Source organism: Argentina anserina, chromosome 4 (genome assembly GCF_933775445.1).
Source record: "Argentina anserina chromosome 4, drPotAnse1.1, whole genome shotgun sequence".
NCBI lineage: Eukaryota > Viridiplantae > Streptophyta > Magnoliopsida > Rosales > Rosaceae > Argentina > Argentina anserina.
Window position 1 is genome coordinate 19,934,961 of NC_065875.1, and position 21,382 is coordinate 19,956,342.

General features: G+C 36.4%; 2 protein-coding genes across 3 annotated transcripts; both read left to right on the forward strand.

Annotated features, from left to right (window-relative positions):
- Positions 1 to 4,988: 4,988 nt before the first annotated feature.
- On the forward strand, positions 4,989 to 8,243 carry LOC126789852 (uncharacterized). 2 transcript variants are annotated; one of them, XM_050515915.1, is made up of 10 exons: positions 4,989 to 5,445; positions 5,532 to 5,704; positions 5,922 to 6,080; positions 6,173 to 6,322; positions 6,412 to 6,555; positions 6,783 to 6,939; positions 7,028 to 7,200; positions 7,350 to 7,405; positions 7,642 to 7,744; positions 7,916 to 8,243. In XM_050515915.1, the coding sequence occupies exons 1-10, from the start codon at positions 5,235 to 5,237 to the stop codon at positions 8,003 to 8,005; spliced, it is 1,416 nt and encodes a 471-aa protein (XP_050371872.1). In that variant the 5' UTR covers positions 4,989 to 5,234; the 3' UTR covers positions 8,006 to 8,243. The 2 variants fall into 2 exon arrangements, with proteins under 2 accessions (XP_050371872.1, XP_050371873.1); XM_050515916.1 differs by lacking the exons at positions 7,642 to 7,744; positions 7,916 to 8,243 and having other exon boundaries at positions 7,289 to 7,405.
- An 806-nt stretch (positions 8,244 to 9,049) lies between these two features.
- Positions 9,050 to 9,772, forward strand: LOC126792350 (BAG family molecular chaperone regulator 5, mitochondrial-like). Its single transcript, XM_050518797.1, has one exon. The coding sequence runs from the start codon at positions 9,050 to 9,052 to the stop codon at positions 9,770 to 9,772; it is 723 nt and encodes a 240-aa protein (XP_050374754.1).
- The last annotated feature ends 11,610 nt before the right edge of the window (positions 9,773 to 21,382 follow it).

The window sequence follows — 21,382 nt, forward strand, 5'->3', positions numbered from 1 at the left end:
ATTAGTCTAGCATCAAGTTGATTGGGAATTCTTAGTTTGAGTATCAAATTGATAGTTTTCTAAATTTAAGTATCACTTTGGCCTTGCTACAAGAGTTCGAGGACTAATGATGAAGTTTTTTAAAAGGCATGTGCTCGACACGTGATGAAACTAATAGTAATGTGATGGAAAATGATTCGAGGCATCACGTTGATAGTGAATTGTGAGTTTAGTTATCACATTGATAGTTTTCTGAGTCTTTGTACTACATTGAACGACCTTGCCACAAGAGTTTGTGGACTGAAAGTAAATTTCTTTCATTTCAATAATGCCATTGGTTTTAGTAGGAATATTATATGTAACTTGTTGCCGTAGATTTCAAATACTGACTACCCAAATAAAGAAATTACACTAGTTCCGGTTTGCATTCGTTTTGCATCTAGAATTCCAGATCATTATTGACATTTTTGATGGCTGTACATCTCCTTATAATTAGCTCGATCTATATGTTTCACCATTTAGGTTCGTTTTTCTATAGAATGAATCGCCGACTTATAGTGGAACTATAATTCTGAAAAATCGACTACTTCAATGGATTTGTTTATGGTGCAGCGTTGCACACCATGCAACACATAATCATTACCATTTAAATTCAACTTTAAAATCTTGCGGTTCTCATGACATCTTAAGGTCAATTTTTTAATTGACTTTTTTTTGTACATACACGCAAAACATCATAATAGAATTTTTCCTACTTGACTAACGAAGCAAAAAGGATGCGAATAATTTTCTGGCAGTATAATGACAGAACAAAGGGTTAGATAAACACACAGTTTTCTACCCATTTAATGTGATAGTGAGTGTGTTGCATTGTGATACTGATTGACGAAACCATTACTTACGTCTTTACGGCTTTACCAAATACAGAAAACCGGGAGAAAGAGTTGGTGAATGACAGCATCATGAGATCATCAATGTATGAGCTTCGACCTAGCTAGTTTAACAAACCCTAGCGGACTACTTCTCATTTCTGGTTTCATATATTCAGCGCAGCTGTCACTCCTCCGTCCAAGGGGGCACCTGACGACGGAGCCCCATCAGGCCATCACCATGGGAGGCAGCCAGGCTGGTGTATCTGTTACCTGCTTATTTATATATGATACTAACGGGTTGGCATATTGACATATTGTCGCTGCATCATATACGTTCTTAGCGTCTGAAACTTTAATTTTTGTTTCTTTCTCCTTCAGTCCTTCTCCATGCCAGTTCTCCCTGCTCGATCACTCACGTCGTGCGTACAGGCCGGTGCATGCGAGCTAGCCTTTACTCCCTTCAATTCAGTCATGTGACTCATGTCCATGGCGGACTGACGATACGTACGTACGCACGTAGTGTTTCCGATAATACGCCATCTTCGCCTCAATATATAATATTGTCGTTTGAGTATCTGCTCGTCTCTTGCTCGCAATCAAAGAAAGCATATATAATTCATTATGTATGAAATATTACATATATACGTAATTAATGTTGCACTAAATCAAAGATACGAGCTGGTGCACTCGATAGAAGAATTGTTATGTGTAATCACTAATTAGTGTATAAGAGGGGGTAGATTATATTTCAAAATCACTCGTAAGAGATTAGCTGAACGGTGCAAATATTTTAAGGTTGAAGAGAGAACTTTTGCATACATGAAATAGTTGTTTTGGGGTGGTTTTCACTTGATTGAGCGTGATCGATCTAGACTTCTGGTAAATGTAGATAATGAGCAATCTAATCGATCTTAGAGTTAAATAAGAAGGTAAGTTGTTACCTTATACAGTACAATAGGCAAACTATAGCTTTACAAATTTTGAAATTTATTGAATTCGATTATATGAAATGATCATGAGTACATGATGCAAAATTTATTCTGACCCCATTAGAATATTTCTTGTAATGATCGAATTGACTCACGTCATCAAGTGGACGAACGTTTGTAATCTCTAATAGAAATTTAGGATTTCATAGTTACAAAGTTTCGAGATATAAAATTTGAATTTGGGGTTTAGTGTTAGAATTTACTCAATTTAGAGTTTACCTTAGAAGTTTATTGTCGCGGGCAGCAGAGGAGGTACAAAACTACAAGCTATTTACTATATACAAGGATGAGTCTCGGCTTATCTACAATGTCGGCTTGCTTAGCCGAGCTCAGCTCATTATTGACCTATTTAGTATTTACATCAATTCGGTTGTTGTTGCTCTTATGTCTCTCATATTTGCTGCAACTAGGCTTCAGCTTGGCTTGGTTGAAGTGATAAAAGATTTCTTCTATGTCCTCTCCCACTTTGTTGCCTCCCTTCTTGCCGTTGGAGAGGAGATATCACATATCTAAGAAGTGACAAAGAAAATAAAGCTTATAAGTGGGTAGATAATAACCAATTGTACCGAGGCCTTTTGTGATTAAAACCCAACACCTGTGAGGTGACTAAGTTGGGACAATATCGGTACAGTTGGTCCACGGGCCACGCTTGTTGCTGTTTAACATGGTATCATAGCGGGTCCCTCTCCAGTCGCGTCTCCAATCTTTCGTGGGCCCGAGTTGGGTGCCACTTTGTCATGTCATCGGAGGATTTTCCGATTGGATGGCCACTAAGTGTCGTTGGTTACTGGACCTTAGTTTCATTCATCCTAGTATGTGGGATGTTAATCTGTCACGTGCATACCTAAAAATTAGGTTGCACGTGAGGGGGTGTGTTGGAGAGGAGAGATCCCACATCTAAGAAGTGACAAAGAAAATAAAGCTTATAAGTGGGTGGATAATAACCAATTGTACCGAGGCCTTTTGTGATTAAAACCCAACACCTGTGACGTGACTAAGTTGGGACAATATCGGTACAGTTGGTCCACGGGCCACGCTTGTCGCTGTTTAACACTTGCAACTTCCTATCGTCGAGCATCAGGTCTTCAAGAAGATTCTTCGGGGTTACGATCAACCTCTAATTTCCTTTCAATTAATTCGGTTGGGTATGAGTTTTTTGGGTTTCATTGGAGTTTGCAGTTGCCAATCTTTCTAATAAGGTTAACTCAATTTCATGTGGTTAGGGGTATTGTTCGATTGAAATTTGGTTAAATCTGGGTTCTCACCAATTTGGGTGTTTCGTATTCTTTTCCAATTATTTGATCTGCTCTACTGTTTGTTTTCATTGTCCATCTTGATTTCATACTGACAACCTTATTATCTCCCGTTTCAATGCCAAAACATAGTTTGTTTTAGTTGCAGAATCTGCGACGCAAATCCTGCGATATGCATTCCACCCTCTTGAATTCAATGATTTACAGGCGGAAGTGGAGAAACAATAGCTCCTTACTGGTAAATCTGAATACAAAATTACTCTATTGTTGATTAATAATGAATTACAAATATTGACATTGTGTTATTGTTTTGGTTCATACTAGATCTTTATAGGCGCATTAAAGAAGTGGTACCATAACACATGGCACTTGTGAAGAATGAAAAACTATTTGAATCAAAATGCGAGATAACAATTGAGAACATGAGGTATTAACTAAACTCATGCATTCGTGACGTCACATGCCATACATATAACTATTTTCTCATAAAATCTCTTTTACATGAGACACCAAATAAGGATCACACTTTGGGGAGACCCTAACATAAAATTTGATCTCCAAACTGTTCAAAACTCGGAGCCCACGACGCTTGCTATATTCACAAGCTTAAAGTTATCTGCATTCAAACGTAAGTACTTTTCTATAAAGAATTTAACCCTCACACCGTCACACGTTCATTAAGTAAAACTACTGACAACTTATTGATTCCCTGCACATACTATGTATCAGTAGCAAATACCACCCATACATGCATCATCCTAGACCCAACTATTCCACACAGAGAAGAATACATAACCCAGTAAGTAGTATATGGACCGTGATGTTGAACATAATTTTTCCAACATCATGTTCAAATGATCCACGGTTTATTTTAACAGTTATAGGTTGTCCATGACTATTGAGGATGACACTAATGAATCAATTTTGATTTTAATGGGGAAGCCATCCGAGCAGTTTTTCGATATCAGTTGCCCAAATCTTCTTAGAAAGAGAAACTACACAACTGAAATGGATACCAGAGGAGATCACTAATACAATAGGGCATAACTACATGTTCCAACTAAAAGTCAACTTCAACAATGAATTGATAGTGAAAGATGTGCTCCCAGAAGCTCAATCCACACAATCCCCATATCATCAGTTCCCCCCAACCAGTACAACTCTAGAACGCTTTCATTCTACAAGAAGGCAAATAGAAGAAACAATTGGAACAATGTCCGAAAACAGGTAGAGTAACCACACAATAGAATATATCATTGAACATATTTATTTTCCTAATATAATATAATTTTCCACATAACTACATTCATTTCACTTTTGTTTTCATACTAACAGGAAAGAAAACCAAGGAGCCTCATCGTCATCCCTTAACTGATGAAATTTTGAATGATAGACATTGCAGCTGCAACTAACTTTTGGTTCCAATTTTGATAACTACACCATGGAGTCTTTTTTGTGGAAACTCCAAGATGCAGCTGCTGACTTTGTTCCATTAGAGAGCTCATATATTATAGTATGTACTAATGTATTATAGTGTGTTGTTGTTTTGTGTGAGCAATCTCAAATGAAGATGTAAGGAAAAACAACTAATATAACATACTAACGGAATATAAATATCACCCTATTATGTAGAGTCATGTTGATACTATCATCTAATTGCTAACTACACTCATAAATATTTACTGATTACATATAAAAACCGCGCCCGGCGTGGGCTCTCTTTCTAGTATGAAAGAGTTGTATACAAATTGGATACCATTTTCATGAATAAAAAATACAAAAATTCAAATTCGGAAAGGAGAACCCACTTGCATGCAACCGTGACAGCATAAAAAAGACTTCCAATCAAAATATACTAGTCTTTATCTTTTGTGACACCATTGCTAGCTGTAAAATCAAAATTTGGATAATCCGGAGTCCGGAGCGGTATACAATTTGGATCCGCCTTGTTTAATCATATCGGGCACACATCTTATCCAATGTCCCTATCGATCTTCAACAAGTGGAAAGCCGCGACAAACAGCTCGAGTTTTAGGTTGTTTTCAGTCTAAGTTTACTTTTACTTCTGCAACACAATTCTAGACTGAAGTCCCACCCCAAAACAATCGACGAGTTGAAGAAGGATAAGGATTCTGACAGCGATGGCAGATCGTCAGACCAACTCAACGACGACTATACTTCACAACGCCGTCATCGTCACCGTGGACCCCGACTGCCGGGTCTTCCGCAACGGCGCCGTCGTCATCGAGCACGACTCCATCACAGCCGTTGGTCAGTCTTCCGAGATTCTTCGCCAGTTCTCTGCTCAAGCTCATCAGATTCTCGATCTCAACGGCCACATCGTACTTCCTGGTATTCTCTTTGTTTCCCAAATTCGATTTTTTAGTTTTCAATTTTCGGAAAATAATAAATATGACGTAAAAATGTGGAAAATGTAGGATTCATAAACACACATGTACACACGTCTCAGCAACTAGCGCGGGGAATAGCCGATGACGTCGATTTGATGACGTGGCTGCACGAGAGGATTTGGCCTTACGAATCAAACATGACTGAGGAAGATTCATACATTTCTACTCTGCTTTGTGGAATTGAGCTCATTCACTCTGGTGTAAGATCTCTGTTTCCTCAAACTTGGAGTTAATTTCTACCATGAAGGTTAATACAATTTACGTAACAATGTCTCATTTATTTAATTAGGGTAGCTTAGACGCACATAAATACAATGTGTAGTTTTAGTGAAGCAAATTTGGTGACTAGCTAGCTGACTAGTACAGACTACAATGTTGTATGATAAAGCCTGTTGTTGATTGCTGTGATTGAACTAGGTAACTTGCTTTGCTGAAGCAGGAGGGCAACATGTGTCAGGAATGGCGAGGGCGGTTGAGTTGCTGGGGTTACGCGCGTGTTTAGCCGAGTCCGTTATGGACTCTGGCGAGGGCCTGCCCACAACTTGGGCTTCTCGGAGTACTGATGATTGTATTCAGGTTGAGCATATGATTGAGCTAATGTACTGGTTTTGGCTTGTTTGTGTGGCACGACTTAAATGTTTTGATTTGCTCATACTTTTTAAGGGCAGTCTCAGAAAGAGCTTTACAAGAAGCACCATAATACAGGTGATGGGCGCATCAGAGTGTGGTTAGGAATTAGGCAGATCATGAATGCAACAGATAGTTTGCTACTTGCAACAAGAGATATGGCAAAAGAACTGAAAATTGGAATCCACATGGTACTCATATATCTGTATATCAACTTTTCTGCCATATGTTATCATTTTTATGGACTTGAGTAGAAACTTGGTGGCTTTTCAATCTTTAGCATGTTGCAGAGATAGCATATGAGAACCAGTTTGTGACAGATACTAGAAAAGTTGACCATGGAACAGTCACACACTTGGAGCAGATAAAGTTTCTTCAAAACAATTTGCTAGCGGCTCATACAGTTTGGGTCAACGATTCTGAGGTGAACTTCTTATTCTATTTCATTTTTTCAGTCACTAAATATATGTAAATCTCATAGGGCTGTTCTTTCCTGTACTGTTATTATAAAAATGTAAAAGTTATGGGACGGCTGTGTGTTCATGACAATACAATCTCATAAATATTTCGTATTTTTATTTCATTACTTGTTCAATATAGCTGCATTCCTTTGTGTGCGTGTCTGTTTTAATGGTCATTCTGTATCTTCAGATTGATTGTCTTTCAAGGGCTGAGGTAAAAGTATCTCACTGTCCTGCTGCTGCAATGCGAATGCTTGGATTTGCGCCTATTAGAGAGATGATTTCTTCTGGCATCTGTGTCTCCTTGGGAACAGATGGGGCCCCATCAAATAATAGAATGAGCTTAGGTTTAAATTTCGGGTTCTCCATTGCATACCATCTTTAGTATTTTGGTTTGAGGATTGGAAATTTATGGATCTATTTACTTCCTTTCAGTTGATGAGATGTACCTGGCCTCTCTGATTAACAAAGGACGGGAAGTTTACACGAATGGAACAACTGATCCCACTGCCCTTTCTTCTGAAACAGTTCTCAAGATGGCGACTATAAATGGTGCAAAATCTGTACTCTGGGATAATGAAATAGGGTCCCTTGAAGTTGGGAAAAAGGTTTTCAACTATTTCTTAGGATTTTTTCCTTTCATCTGTCTGCTTCCTCTCTTTTGTTGTTAAGAGTTAAGACTTCTGCTTTCTCCAGGCTTTTGTTGAAAAAGATATTGTGTGGTGCTCATTTGCTTGTTTCTTCCATGATTTGGTAGGCTGACCTGGTTGTTATCAATCCTTCCGCTTGGACCATGATTCCTCTCCACGATTGGTAAGAGACCTCCCCGTCAGGATTATATGCGGTACTATTTCAAAACATTTAGCCTCAGAATTCAAATTTGAAGAATTACAGACATTTGAACTTTCATTAATCCAGAACTCCAGATTAAACTTCACTGGCAATTACTTTTGTGGACTTTCCAATCTAATATAGAGGTGTTAATTTTGTATGTTGGCTCTCTTTCAAGACAAGTTCTAGATTACTGTTTTGCTTTACTGCATATGCAGCATTTCCAGCCTTGTGTATTCCATGCGGAGTGAAAATGTTGTCTCTGTAATGTGCAATGGCAAATGGATTATGCAGGATAAGAAGATTTTGAATGTGGATGAGGTATTCTCTTATAGGTTTCTCAAACTGTAGAATGTTGATTGCCGTGGGTGAGATCAGTTTTAGTGTTCACTTTCCATGATTTGATCTGCAAGACCTTTTACCCCATGGCTTATATTAATTACAACTAGTGTCTTCACGGTTCACTTACTAATCCCAATTTTGCCTGGACAGGGACCAGTTCTTTCAATGGCCAAGCAAGCTTCTGCAGAAATTGTAAAGAGGGCAGGCATCAAAATACCAAACAGGATGAACTTTCTCTGAGGGTCTACTTACTGACGTCCGCTAGCAGCCTGATTGGTGTTCTTCATTACAGCTAATTTATTTAGTCTCTCGTTTCTTCTCAAAAAGAGAAAAAACTATCGTTACTTTAAAAGAGAGTGAACAAGATGTATAATGTACAGTTGCAGTCTTTGGTGATATTAGCCATTAAAACCTGGTGATCGTTTGTGATTTACCTTCGTTCTTATGGTTTTGATGTAAATTAGTCACCTGTGTATCATTGAAGTGAAAGCTATATGCATTTTTAAGTTGCGAAGTATGCTTTTCTGTGACAAGTCAGACAACGTAGATCTTTTTGTACAGATGGATTCAGAATATCAAGTCACAAATGTTCAAGCTGTCCTTGAAAGGCCTAAAGCTATTCTCCAGACTCCAGCTATTTCTTCGTTTTGCTTTTGATTGCTTTTTCTGGAGCTTTGCTTTGTCAGGTCACAAGAATGTGAGAATTGAAGGCAAGAACTGTTTATTTACATCTTGAAGACCTCAAACCATGTTGGTTGAATGACACGAGCTCCGTCTATAAGAATTTAGAGAGTTCTGTGTTCGTTTTTCAAAAAATTTACTTCACGACTTGTAAAACAGAGAATTTAGATCTAGATCAAGTCATCAAACAGAGACCAAAGTATATTTTGTTTGGTGAAATAAAAAGTACGTTCACTTCGACTGTTGACTATCCACGTGACCCACGAGCAATCCCACATAGACACGTACATGACTTCCATTTTAGTTCGACTCCCACTCCCACAAGGAAAAGGAAACTCTGAAGTCTTCGCTCTCCCGGACGCCCTCACTAGTATAAATACCCCCTTCACTCCTCAAATCAAGTCAAAAACTGTTTTCATCGACCCCTTAGGAAATCAAGGCATAATCATCCAAGATTTCCTTTACTTACTGTGTATTCCCTTGTGATTTAGGATTGTGTACAAGTATATGCCAACTTTGAATTGCTTTGCAGATTCAAGCTTTTCTCAACAAAACCCCCAATTGAAGACTTCCGTTTCTTGATTCTTATACATCTAATTTACCATGGCATCTGTCTTCCATAATCTCTGTCACGACAAAGTTCCCATTTCACACTATCACTCCCAAAGCAAGAGAGAAATCCCTATGCAACACTCCTATTATTGTTTCCCAAACATAAACGTCCCAATCCAGCCCGCCAAGATCGAGACGATCCCAGTCCAATCGGCGCTGAAGATCGAGAAGGTCTTCAGAGGGTTTTTGGTGAGGAAAAGCGTGAGCAAAATCGCTGGGATCAAGCGTGAGGTGGATGAGATATCCAAGCTAGTTTCTAAGGAGATGGCGGATTTTTTGAGAATTGATGCCAAGGAGCGGCTGAAGGTGGTAGAGACGCTGATGAGCTTGCTTCTGAAGCTGGATGCCGTCAAGGGAGTCGACTCTGGGGTCAGGGATTTGAGAAGGGCGGTGATCAAGAAGACGATTGCTCTGCAGGATCGGATGGAGGCCTATGCAGCAAGTCACCAACCACCTTTGACTGAGAGAAAGCCATGTTGCAGCTCATGCGAAAGCAACAAGAAGAATAGTGAGGAGATACTACAGAAGATGGTGGACGAGAATCAGAGATTGGTGGGGATAGTGATGGAGCTGGTTCACCGAAATGAGAAGCAAACCCAGCTGCTGGGGTCGCTATCAAAGAGGGTGGAGATGCTGGAGGAGACTCTCATAAATGAGAGAGTTGGCAGGAAGAGGGCGAGGCGTTCTCAAGAATGCAGGGAAGAGTTCTTCTAGATACTGGAAATCTCTATGGATTTTTGTAATAATTGTGGTTTATTTTGAATTGAAATATTATTGGGGTTTCTCGGCGGGTCTTCTTTTGCAACATGTGTAGTTAATTTTTGTTCACGAATGAAAATTAGAAGATTTCCTCACTCACCATAAGATATTTACCACAAGAGAAAGCTTCTTACTTTAGAAACTCCATGGCTGAATTTGGATAGACAAATATTTGAAGGGATAAGATAAAGATTAATATAGTACTGGTTCCTTGACACTTGAGAGTACGTGAAATTTGCTGAAGTAGATCGGCTTGAGATATATCCGACACCATATAATGCTTTTTTTCGATGCTCATGGAAGTTTGCAAATACACCACTATCAAATTAAAGATGGCAAAAACCATCTTAAATGTTTGGATGAGAATACAATCGATAGTTCATATATGTTTAGGATACTGATGTTGGTTAGTCATTTGTAGTACTGTAGCTAATTGTTTAAATAGCGGTTATCGGCATCGTATCGGTTTTGTAAAATAATGATATAACAGAGATATATAAAAATATATCAGATTTATCATTTTTACTCATTTTTAATTAAATTTAATATATTTATAAACATATACTTCAAAATATACCAAATAAATTTGAGAAATTAAAACTTATATTTCAAAATGTACTAAATAAATTTCATAAACAAAAAATATTTGATTGTTTTGACAATTAAAATACATAAATAGTATTAATTAATAAAAATAGAGGTAATCATTCATCATTAAACTCTCTCGTCATCGAATGATATCAACAAATATTTCATTTTCTTTAAAATTAATTTTTCAAAATGACGTGGTTATATATATTTTTAAAGCACCGATATATTGGGTCAAACTCGGTTTGACCCGATATATCGCCATTTGACTTGATTATTTTGGATTGACCGATATAATAGACCAATAAGCAACTTATCGTATCGTTTTCATAATATCAGAGATATATCGAGGATATATTGAGGATATATTAGGATATTTAGAACATTGACTGTAACTCGGGTAATTGGAATAGATTAAAGATGCCAAAATACCATTTAAATGTTTGGATGAGAATACGGTTGACATTTAGAATACTGAAGTTGGTTAGTCCTTCGTAGTACTGTAACTTAGGTAATTAATTGGAGCAGACGTAGATTATGTGAAAGCTGCTTATATTTCTATGCAATAAACAGAGCGAGTAATTACTGAGTTGGGATAACATTAAAGTACACCCATGCAGGAAACAGTTAGCTCTTTGTTATGACATAGTTCGAAAGACCTATTGGTTATGGCTTGTTCAGAAGACTTAACCAAGTAAGGGTATTGTAAGAAGTCTACGCACCTGCAAATTCTCAACTTGTACACGTACCAACTTAACTGGTGTACGTAATCGTATTTCAATGTTCAAGGTGAAATACTAAAATCAATACGAATAGTTAACTTGGTAAATGGTAAAGCGAGCGAGGCAAGGGCGCTCACCGCAAAACAGCAGGCTCTCACAAGGGTACGTTCTCATTATAGGGGATAATATACTGCCTATTCCTGTGAATCTCTTCATTCAACTTGTTAAGAACTAATGAAAACGGGTCACTGGTATTGCAGCTCTATGCTTTTCTATGGATCCTAGAAGGGTTTAGGGCAGGAAAAAATCGGATCTCAAAGGGAGCTCATCCAACAGTATTCCAGAGATGCGTGCCTGGATGAAGTTGCATGATACAGATCGAATTATATATATATAGATACTGCAGCTCTCAGCTCGCTAGTTGCTATCCATGGAAGTCCGGAAAATATGCCAAAACTAAGGATATGAAATCATAAATCAAGATATAATGCAGGGAATGGTTGAAGTGGTGATAATTAACAATGTGTTCAATCTTAATTTATGCATGGGACTAAGAAAACTTCTGAAATGCAACGGGAAGTTATTCAATGCAAAATCTGACGGCATGGTGTGTGATGGTAACTGAATTCAAACATCAAATATGTAGTTTCCTGCTAGTACATTGAAGGGCAAAGTATATTCTCGTTAGCATACCTTTGCTAGGATTTGTGGGCAGTGCCTCAAGTTGTATCCAATTCACCTAATTGTTCGAAATTGATAAATGCATTTACGTCTTTTTATTAAGCATGGAAATAGTTGAAATGTATATTGCTCTATATATTCATACAAAGAATTATTCTATATATAATCTAACAACCACAAATTACTCCTTGATTTGCTCCTTGATTCACGCATGTGATTCACTCCGTCATTCACGCTAACACTCCTCCTCAAGTTGGTGCATACACATCAATCATGCCTAACTTGCTAAATGAGTCATAAAAGACCTTTCTAGACACTCATTTTGTGAGCATATCGGCAAGTTGCTCTTATGTAGGAACAAAAGGAAAATTAATGATCTTCGCGTCTACCTTCTCTTTTATAAAGTGACGATCAACCTCCACATGTTTTGTACGATCATGTTGCACATGATTATGTGAAATATCAATAGCTGCTTTGTTGTTACAGTACAGCTGCATAGTACACTTAGGATTAATACCCAAATCTTGTAGTAAATTTCTAAGCCATAACAATTCGCACACTCCCTGTGCCATACCTCTGTATTCTGCTTCACCACTAGATCGAGCTACCACTTTTTGTTTCTTACTCTTCCATGTAACAAGATTACCCCCAACAAAGGTAAAATGCCCTGATGTGGATCTTCGATCTGTAATATTTCCAGCCCAGTCTGCATCTGTGAAGCCACAAACCTCAAGGATATTATTGTGATTAGAGAACATTACTCCTTTCCTTGGAGCTGACTTCAAGTACCTTAAAATCCTTACAACAACATCCATGTGGTCCACACTGAGATTATGCATGAACTGACTCACTACACTTACTACATACGCAACATCTGGTCTGGTATGTGATAAATAAATTAGGCGTCCAACTAGCCTCTGATAACGAGGTTTTTCAGTAGGCACTTAATCTGGATACTCTACTAACCGATGGTTCTGCTCAATAGGAGTATCAATGGGAGTGCAATCCAACAGACATGTCTCTGTTAGTAGATCAATGATGTACTTCCTCTTACACAGATAGATACCATCACTTTCCCGGGCTACCTCAATGCCCAAGAAGTACTTGAGTGTACCTAGGTCCTTCATCTCAAACTATGTGGCTAATTGCTTTTGTAATCTATCTACCTCAACAATATCATTCCTAGTAACTACCATATCATCAACATATATAATTAGAGCTATTATCTTCCCTTGTTGATGTTTGAGAAATAACGTGTGGTTTGAATTACTTTGTCTGTATCCAATTTTTCATGAATTGTGAGAATCTTCCTAACCAAGCACGAGGTGACTGTTTAAGACCATACAAAGACTTTCTCAATTTGCATACAAAGTTATTTGGAGAAGCGGCCACATATCTAGGCGGAAGATCCATGTACACTTCCTCTGTTAGTTCTCCATGAAGGAATGCATTCTTAACATCAAACTGTCTAAGTGACCAGTTTAAGTTAGCAGCAAAAGAGAGCAATACCCGAATAGTGTTTATCTTTGCAAGAAGTGCAAATATCTCATCATAGTCTATGCCATATGTCTGGGTGAAATCCTTTCCTACTAGGCGTGCTTTATACCGGCTCACTGACCCATATGGATTATGCTTTACTGTAAACACCTAACGACATCCCACAACTTTCTTGCCATATGGTGGAGATACAAGCTCCCAAGTATTGTTCTTTTGTAATGCTTTAATCTCTTCCTCCATTGCTTTCCTCTATTTTGGATCTCCCAATGCATCTCACACTTTGTTAGGTACTGATACAGTAGATATTTGATTCACAAATGACTCATATGACTTAGACAATCTTTTGGTAGATATAAAATTTGTCACATGATACTTAGCTTTAGCCTGAAGGGTAGGTTTCTATTTTTTTGTTGGCTGACCCCGAGTAGACCTATTTGGCAAGACATATTGTTTACCATTAGCCTCACTAGTATTAGCCCTAATATAATGACTAACCTCATATGAGTGATCTTTTGTACCAGGAGAGCACTGGTCAGGTGTATAAACAACAGTACGGGAGACATGAGGGGCAATTGTGTTGTCATCTTCTGGTACCTAAATCTCCGGAGTGACTACACAGAAATCATCCGATGGTGCCTGTGTAGCTGACACATTGGCAATCTCAACGGAACCTGTCACCATATCTACTAGCTCACTTGTCTCCCCCTCTCCATGATACAGCTCTTCAAAATATGAATTTTCCCCATGAAGAACAGTATTAGAAAAGGTAAAATAGCTCATGTCCTCAAAAAATGTAATATCCATAGTGACATAATACATCCTGATAGGTGGATGATAGCATCGGTACCCTTTTCCGATGTCCTCTGTACCTAACAAACACACATTTAACTGTCCGGGCATCCAACTTAGACCTCTGATGTTGTGGAAGATGGACAAAAGCAACACAACCGAAAACACGAGCATGAAGATTATGAAAAGAGGGTAATGAGACATGAGATGCAAGCACCTTATATGGAACTTTTCCCTGAAGGACACGAGATGGAAGACGATTAATGAGGTGGGCGGAAGTTATGACAGCATCACCCCAAAGGTATTTAGGCATATGGGCACTAAAAAGAATACACCGAGCCATATCAAGTAAATGACGATTTTTCCTTTCAGAAATCTCATTTTGCTCAGGTGTGTATTTCAGAACATCAGTGATCTGACATCTCTGCTTCGTGTCCAACACCCATTGAAAAAAAAATTAAAAAATCAGGGATTATGTAGCAAACTGATAAGAATCTGTCTTGGGTGAACTTGCACTGTCGGTGAACTTGCACTGTCGGTGAACTTGCACTGACAACCAAGGCTGCAGAATTTAGGCCGGGCCGGGTCGAGTCGAATTGGGGACGAGTCAGGCAGTGCAGAGAGTAGCCGAAAGAGTCGAAAAATGGGTCGGAGGGCAACATCTCGAGAATGATGGCGACGTCGGAGGGTAGCGGCAATGCGGAGGAGTGACGGCGACTTCGGAGGGCAGTGGTGACGTCGAGGTCGCACGAAGACCGGCGGAGGGCAGCGGCGACGTCGACGCGCAAAACTGGAAAGCGGAGGGCAGCGGCGACGTCGACTTTGGACATAAATGTTCTACGGCGACGTCGAAGGAGTGTCGGCGACACGAAGACCGTCGGAGGGCAGCGGCAACGTAGACGCGCAGAACCGGAGCCGGACGGGAGGAGGCGGAGGGCAGCGGTGACCGGCTGTGAAGAAAAAAAAAACCCAGAAAAAATAGAGCAAGAAAGAAAGAGAAAAAATAGGCTCTGATACCAAGTTGAAATGTATATTGCTCTATATATTCATACACATAATTGTTCTATATATAATCTAACAACTACAAATTACTCCTTGATTTGCTCCTTAAATCACGCCAGTAATCCACTCAATCATTCACGCTAACAGAAATAACCCATTTCCATCTTGGCGTCACGACTGTAACCTCTCTATCCAATTCACCATATCATGAATACTTTTCTCTCTTAGCTATTGTATATTCCCTATCACAATTGTATGACCAACACGTTATCTTTGGTTTTTGTGGTAATTTCACCATATATCTATTTCTTACCCATAATTTTATGTTCTAATATGATTTCAAAATATAAATCGTATTCCAAAAGAAAGCTTTGAGCTTTGAGTTTATCATTTATGAGTTGTACATAACTAGTTTATACATGAAAAATCATGTTCATTTATACTCTATTTGGATAGAGGAAAATAAGGAGGACTTTAATTAAATTCCAAAAATCTGATATTTTTTATCCCATTTGGAGTGAAATTTATAGAAAAGTGCAAATTTTATAGAAAAATATAATGAGAATTTGAAGGTTATTTTTCCTATTTATTTTCATGAAAAAAGAGATGTTATTCTTCAATTTCCAATTTTTTCCATGTAATTCTAACAAATTTTTAAAAGGTGCTGCTATTGTCACCCCACAATCTACTTTGTTCACCCCACATTCTCTTTTCAGACCATGTATATTTTTTCTATTTTCAAATTACTTTGTTCACCCAAACATAATACCTAAGTTGCTAATTTTTCAATAACTCAATATAATTTCTTCAATTTTAAGCTTGTTTTGTTCACCTTACATTCTCTTCTTATATTACACAATTTTTTTTAATTATAAACTTATGTTCTTCATATTTTATATCAGAATTATTTTGACAATCTCTATTAAAATAAAAGTTTAAAATTACTACATCATGTAACATTTTATAAATGTAATATAGGGTCACATACTGTAGTTTTCTCTTTTGTATGTATATCAATAACATAATTTAGTTAAAATTACAAATATTAGCTAAGAAAACAAATTCAATCACATTGAAGTGCCAATAAAAAAGAACGCGTTTTTTAATATAACAATATTGCATAGATATAAGGATTTCGATTTTTTATTAGTTTTAATTTTAATTATTTAATATATATATATTAATAGATGTGTGTTTTTTGAAATAAACAAAAATGAATTACAAATTTAAATAATTTATTGTATATTATAGTAATCTTACATCAAGGTATTATAGTATTTCAATAAATCAATAGATTGTGGGGTGAACAAAGTAAACTGTGGGGTGGTAATAGCCACACCTAATTTTATAGGGAATAATATATAAACTGTAATAACCCGAAAAATTTATATCTAATTTTCAATGAGTTTACGGATATTATTAAGTTGGTCATTGTCCAATTTTATTAGCCGAAAATGAAAACGAAATGGTTCGAAATATTAATTGTTCGGAAACGTTCAATTTGACGAGTCTAAGAGTTGACTTTTGACTCATTGGGATTCTTAGGAAACTTTTTACATGAAAGTCGTAGAGCTCGTCGATACGAATTAGTGGACACGTGGCACGCCTAAATCGAAGTTCGTATGAAGAAGTTACGAATCAAAATATATTTGGACACTTTTGGAAAATAGTATAAATAGGGGAATTAAAGAGAAAAATGGGAGAAAAATCAGAAATTCGAATCGGGACTGTTCACATATACTGTTCACCCTGAAAAAAAATCCGGAAATTTCTCTCCCGAGCAGCCGACTTTGGGCCGTCGGATCTCCACCGTCCGGCCACCATAGAGCGGAGCACCGGTCACGTTTGAAAGGTTGTTGAATCCCCTGTCGATTAGTGGTAGCGTCACCCGCCATCTCGCCGCCATTTAGGAGCGGTGAAGCCTGGAAATTCTCTCAAAAAAAGCATATTTCGCCGAATTTCAACTCGTCGGATCTCCCTCCTCTGGCAACCAATCGGTACGATTCTTGTTTCATTTTGAAGGTCTCCGTCCATACTACAAACCCTCCAAAAGATTTAACCCCAATCGTTGTGTGCTAGGAGAATCGAAGAAAAGAAATTCTAGGTTTTTAAATTGGGGATTTTCGATTCTTGTTAAATTGAAGTGTTTAGCCTCAAAATTAGACTGTATGGTGAACTAGGAAGTTGTTAGGAATGTCATTTAGATTGTGGTGGTGAAATTTGGTGATCACTGGTGGCGGTCGGTGAACAGTGACGCCGCATGAATAGTTCTATGAATAGTGTTCTGTAACAGTTAATGTGGATAGTGTTTTTAGTGAACAGTGTTTCGGTAAAACAGTAACAGTAAAACAGTGAAATGGTAAACAGTATTGTGAACAATGTTTTGGTAACACCGGTAGCTATGAACAGTGTTTTAGTAAAACAATGATACTCATGAATAGTATTCTGTGAACAATGTTTTATGAACAACATTTAGCTGTACTGAAATCGTCACCTGATATTTTAAGTATCATTTTCTAAGCATTTATCATGCTATTAGGTGACTGACGAAACGAGTGAGGAAATTACTTTCAGTGTCGTGGAAGTTGCACGCAGGAAAGAATGTGAGTAAAATCTCACATATTTACGAATCTACCCTTGCAGAGATTCAAGATTTTGCAGAAATTTTAAGAATGAAATGTGACATGTATATGTTATAGTGGATTATATATATATTGTATAAATGGTAAATAGGTACATATATATATATAGTTTGCTATATAATATACTGTTATGATTTTATAGTGATTATGTCATTTTGATGACGAGATTTATATATCGAGAATGTGATTTGATTTGTACAATAAGAGGTGATGATTATTGTACATGGCTTTAACATGGAGTTTGTTAAAACGTTTTGTCTTCGGACGAGTTTTTGTCTTCGAACGTGTTTATGAAATATGACATGTATATGATATAGTGGATTATATATATATATATATAATATAAATAGTAAATAGGTACAAATATATAGTTTGCTATATAATATACTGTTATGATTTTATCGTGATTATGTCATTTTGATGATAAGATTTAGGGTTAAATACTTGTGACACCCTATACTTTAGGTGTAAAAACAGTTTTGTCTTTCTACTTTCAAATTTAATCTGTATATCCTTTAGCTTTTATTTTTTAACAGTTTTGTCCATTCCGTTAGTTGACCGTTAAAAAATTCTGTTAAGCCGTTAAAATGTCTAGAATACCCCAAATTCAAATCATATTTTGTTTCTTTTTTTCTTATGTCTTTTTTATTTTCTCTTTTGGTCTTTCTTTTTGTTTTTCTTATTTTTAAATTTCATTCATCATATGTGCTATCAAATATATATAATTGTAATCAACACAAATTATCAAATTAATTGTAAACATCTTATAATCAATTGGATAATGCCTAAAATGATATGTGAGTGCCAGTACTCAAATCCAGTTATAAACTTCCTTTATATTATGATGCTCTACAAACATATTTTGATTAATTTCTATAATGCTAAGACATAAAAGACTTCTACTATCATATCCATACTTTGATGCAAAAATAGTTTCAAATTATTTATTTCCAACTTGATGTTAAGCAATTGTCATTAATTCTCCTCTTGTTTACAATTAATTTGATAATTTGTGTTGATTACAATTATATATATTGGATAGCACATATGATGAATTAAATTTAAAACCAAGAAAAACCAAAAGAGAAAATAAAAAAGGCATGAGAAAAGAAATAAAAAAAATCTTATTTGAATTGGGGGTATTCTAGGTATTTTAACGGCTTAACGGAATTTTTTGACGGTCAACTAACAGAATTGACTAAGCTGTTAAAAAAAGAATGACAAAACTGTTAAAAATAAGAGTTATAGGATATACATATTAAATTTGAAAGTAGAAGGACAAAACTGTTTTTACACCTAAAGTATAGGGTGTCACAAGTATTTAATCCTAAGATTTATATATCGAGGATGTGATTTTGATTTGTATAATATGAGGTGATGATTATTGTATGTGATTTTAACATGGAGATTGTTAAAATGTTGATTTGTCTTCAGACTTTATTTTTTGTACAATATGAGGTGATGATTATTGTACGTGATTTTAACATGGAGATTGTTAAAATGTTGATTTGTCTTCGGACTTGATTTTTTGTACAATATGAGGTGATGATTATTGTATGTGATTTTAACATGGAGATTGTTAAACTGTTGATTTGTCTTCGGACGTGTTTATGTCTTCGGACCAGTCTTCGGACGTGTTTGGCATGTCGGAACCTAGCCTTTGGCCGAGCGAAAGTTACGATACAGTTAGAGCTCTAGTCTGTCTGCCGGAGTATTGCATGAGAGGTATCAGATGGGTTATCAGCTCATGAGTACTCATGTTTTTGGATGTTGGGTAGCAGAAGGTTGCCCAATATCGGCGGTGTACTACGTGAGGGGTAACAGATGTGTACCAGCGTTCATTAGTACCCGTATTATAAATGCATTTGGGTAACCAGAAGGGTTGCCCAATTTCTCATGAGCACTTTCATTTTCATATTTTGGACAACCAGACGGGCCGTCCATTGACTCATGAGTGCATTTATATTTGATGTTTTTGTGGATTTTCCGTATATATTGATATGCGAGTTTTATTGTTGTTTTTACTCATACGAGCTGTAAAGCTTACCGGGTTTGTGTTTACAATCCCGGTGCACCAATTCGATGGTGTAGTGGATAACTCCGCATGTGTGGATTAGCGGGAATTGACGGACCGCTCAGAGGACTTGAAGATATTTAATTCCAGCTTGTGTGAAGATTTTGTGTGACTTTCTTGTGAGGTTTTTGTGAGGATTATTCATTCCATTTGTTATAATGTCGAATTATAATTTGGTTTGTAATAATCGGTTTGACTGAGTTGTATTTTAAACTCAGAGACGATCCGCTGTGGCATTTAAAATGATTTCGGTTTATTGAGATTGTTTTGTTGTTTCAAGACTTTGAAATTTTGAGTTTTTACGCTCGAAATTTTGGAGTCGTTACATAAACAAAAGAATTATCAATTCTTAGAATTATATACCATTGAAAATAGACTTCCCATAAAAATAAAATCTCCATCAAAATAAGGAGCTTCTATTCATACCTCCAAAAACAGTATTTAGACATCTTTACTCAGTAGACTTATATTTTGCTTTTATAGATACATAAAATACTATTTAAACATCTAAAGTTTTCCTAAAATGCCTATTATCTAATATGATATATCAAATCATACTATTATTTATTAATTTCTTTCTTTCTCTATTTCAAATTTATTTATTATATACAAATCGAAAAATATATAATATCACACAAATTATCTTCTCGAATTAATTCGATTACCCTTCCACTCGTTTTTTAAATTCATAATAAATTGATAAACTATATTTTTCATTCATTGATAGTAACATCAACGTATATGAAATATATTAACCTCTAATTAATGAGTTTTTCTTATCAACGTATATGAAATATTCTAACCTCTAATGAACGAGTTTTTATTGTTGCTTAAATCGAAATTTATGAGAAATTCTATATAGTTATATAGTTTATACATTAAATCGTTCACATTCAATTTGATGTTTATCAACTACATTAAATTTTTGACTAATGATGTTTAGCAAAAAAGAAGGTAATCAATTAAATCATTTAATGCAATTTGATATCCCATTTTGGATTGTCTAGCAATAAATATAAATGATAAGTATCTACATTTGTATCTTATAATAGATAAGTAAAAAATTATTTTCCTTGTATTTTTATTGTTATATGTTTTTTAGTAATTTCAAATGTATTGACTAAGTCAAAACTATCTAGGAAAAAGATTGAGGTCCAATTGCCATTTTAAGAGGTATGAATAGAAGCTCCTTCAAAATAAAATTACTCCATCCAAACACAACATTAATGAATTTTATGCTTTTGCTTGATTCATATCAAGCGGAGAATTATCTACATCTGTAATATAAGTATCACGTTTAACATTTACTCATTTGCAAAATCACAGTACTCATTATCAGTACAGGGGTGAAATGAGTTCCATGATGATTAATTTTTCAAAACAAAGTCGTCAGTTTATGTTCTGGTTCCATGAGAGAGAAGTATAGTTGGGTTCAAACGGCATTTTTCCACCATAATTGGGGGGAGGAGAAGTGTACGGATGACACAATTAGTTGCTGGTGCGGCTTTTGCTTACACTCTTGGCAAAGTCATATTTTCATTTGATTGGACTCTCCTTGTTTCGGAAGAAG

Excerpts from the sequence above, each read along its gene's own strand:
- LOC126792350 (XM_050518797.1), top strand. The coding sequence starts at position 9,050 with ATGGCATCTGTCTTCCATAATCTCTGTCACGACAAAGTTCCCATTTCA.
- LOC126789852 (XM_050515915.1), top strand. The coding sequence starts at position 5,235 with ATGGCAGATCGTCAGACCAACTCAACGACGACTATACTTCACAACGCC. Across the intron at positions 6,081-6,172 it reads GTACTGATGATTGTATTCAG|TCTCAGAAAGAGCTTTACAA; the intron begins GTTGAGCATATG and ends TTTTAAGGGCAG. Across the intron at positions 7,406-7,641 it reads ATGATTCCTCTCCACGATTG|CATTTCCAGCCTTGTGTATT; the intron begins GTAAGAGACCTC and ends CTGCATATGCAG.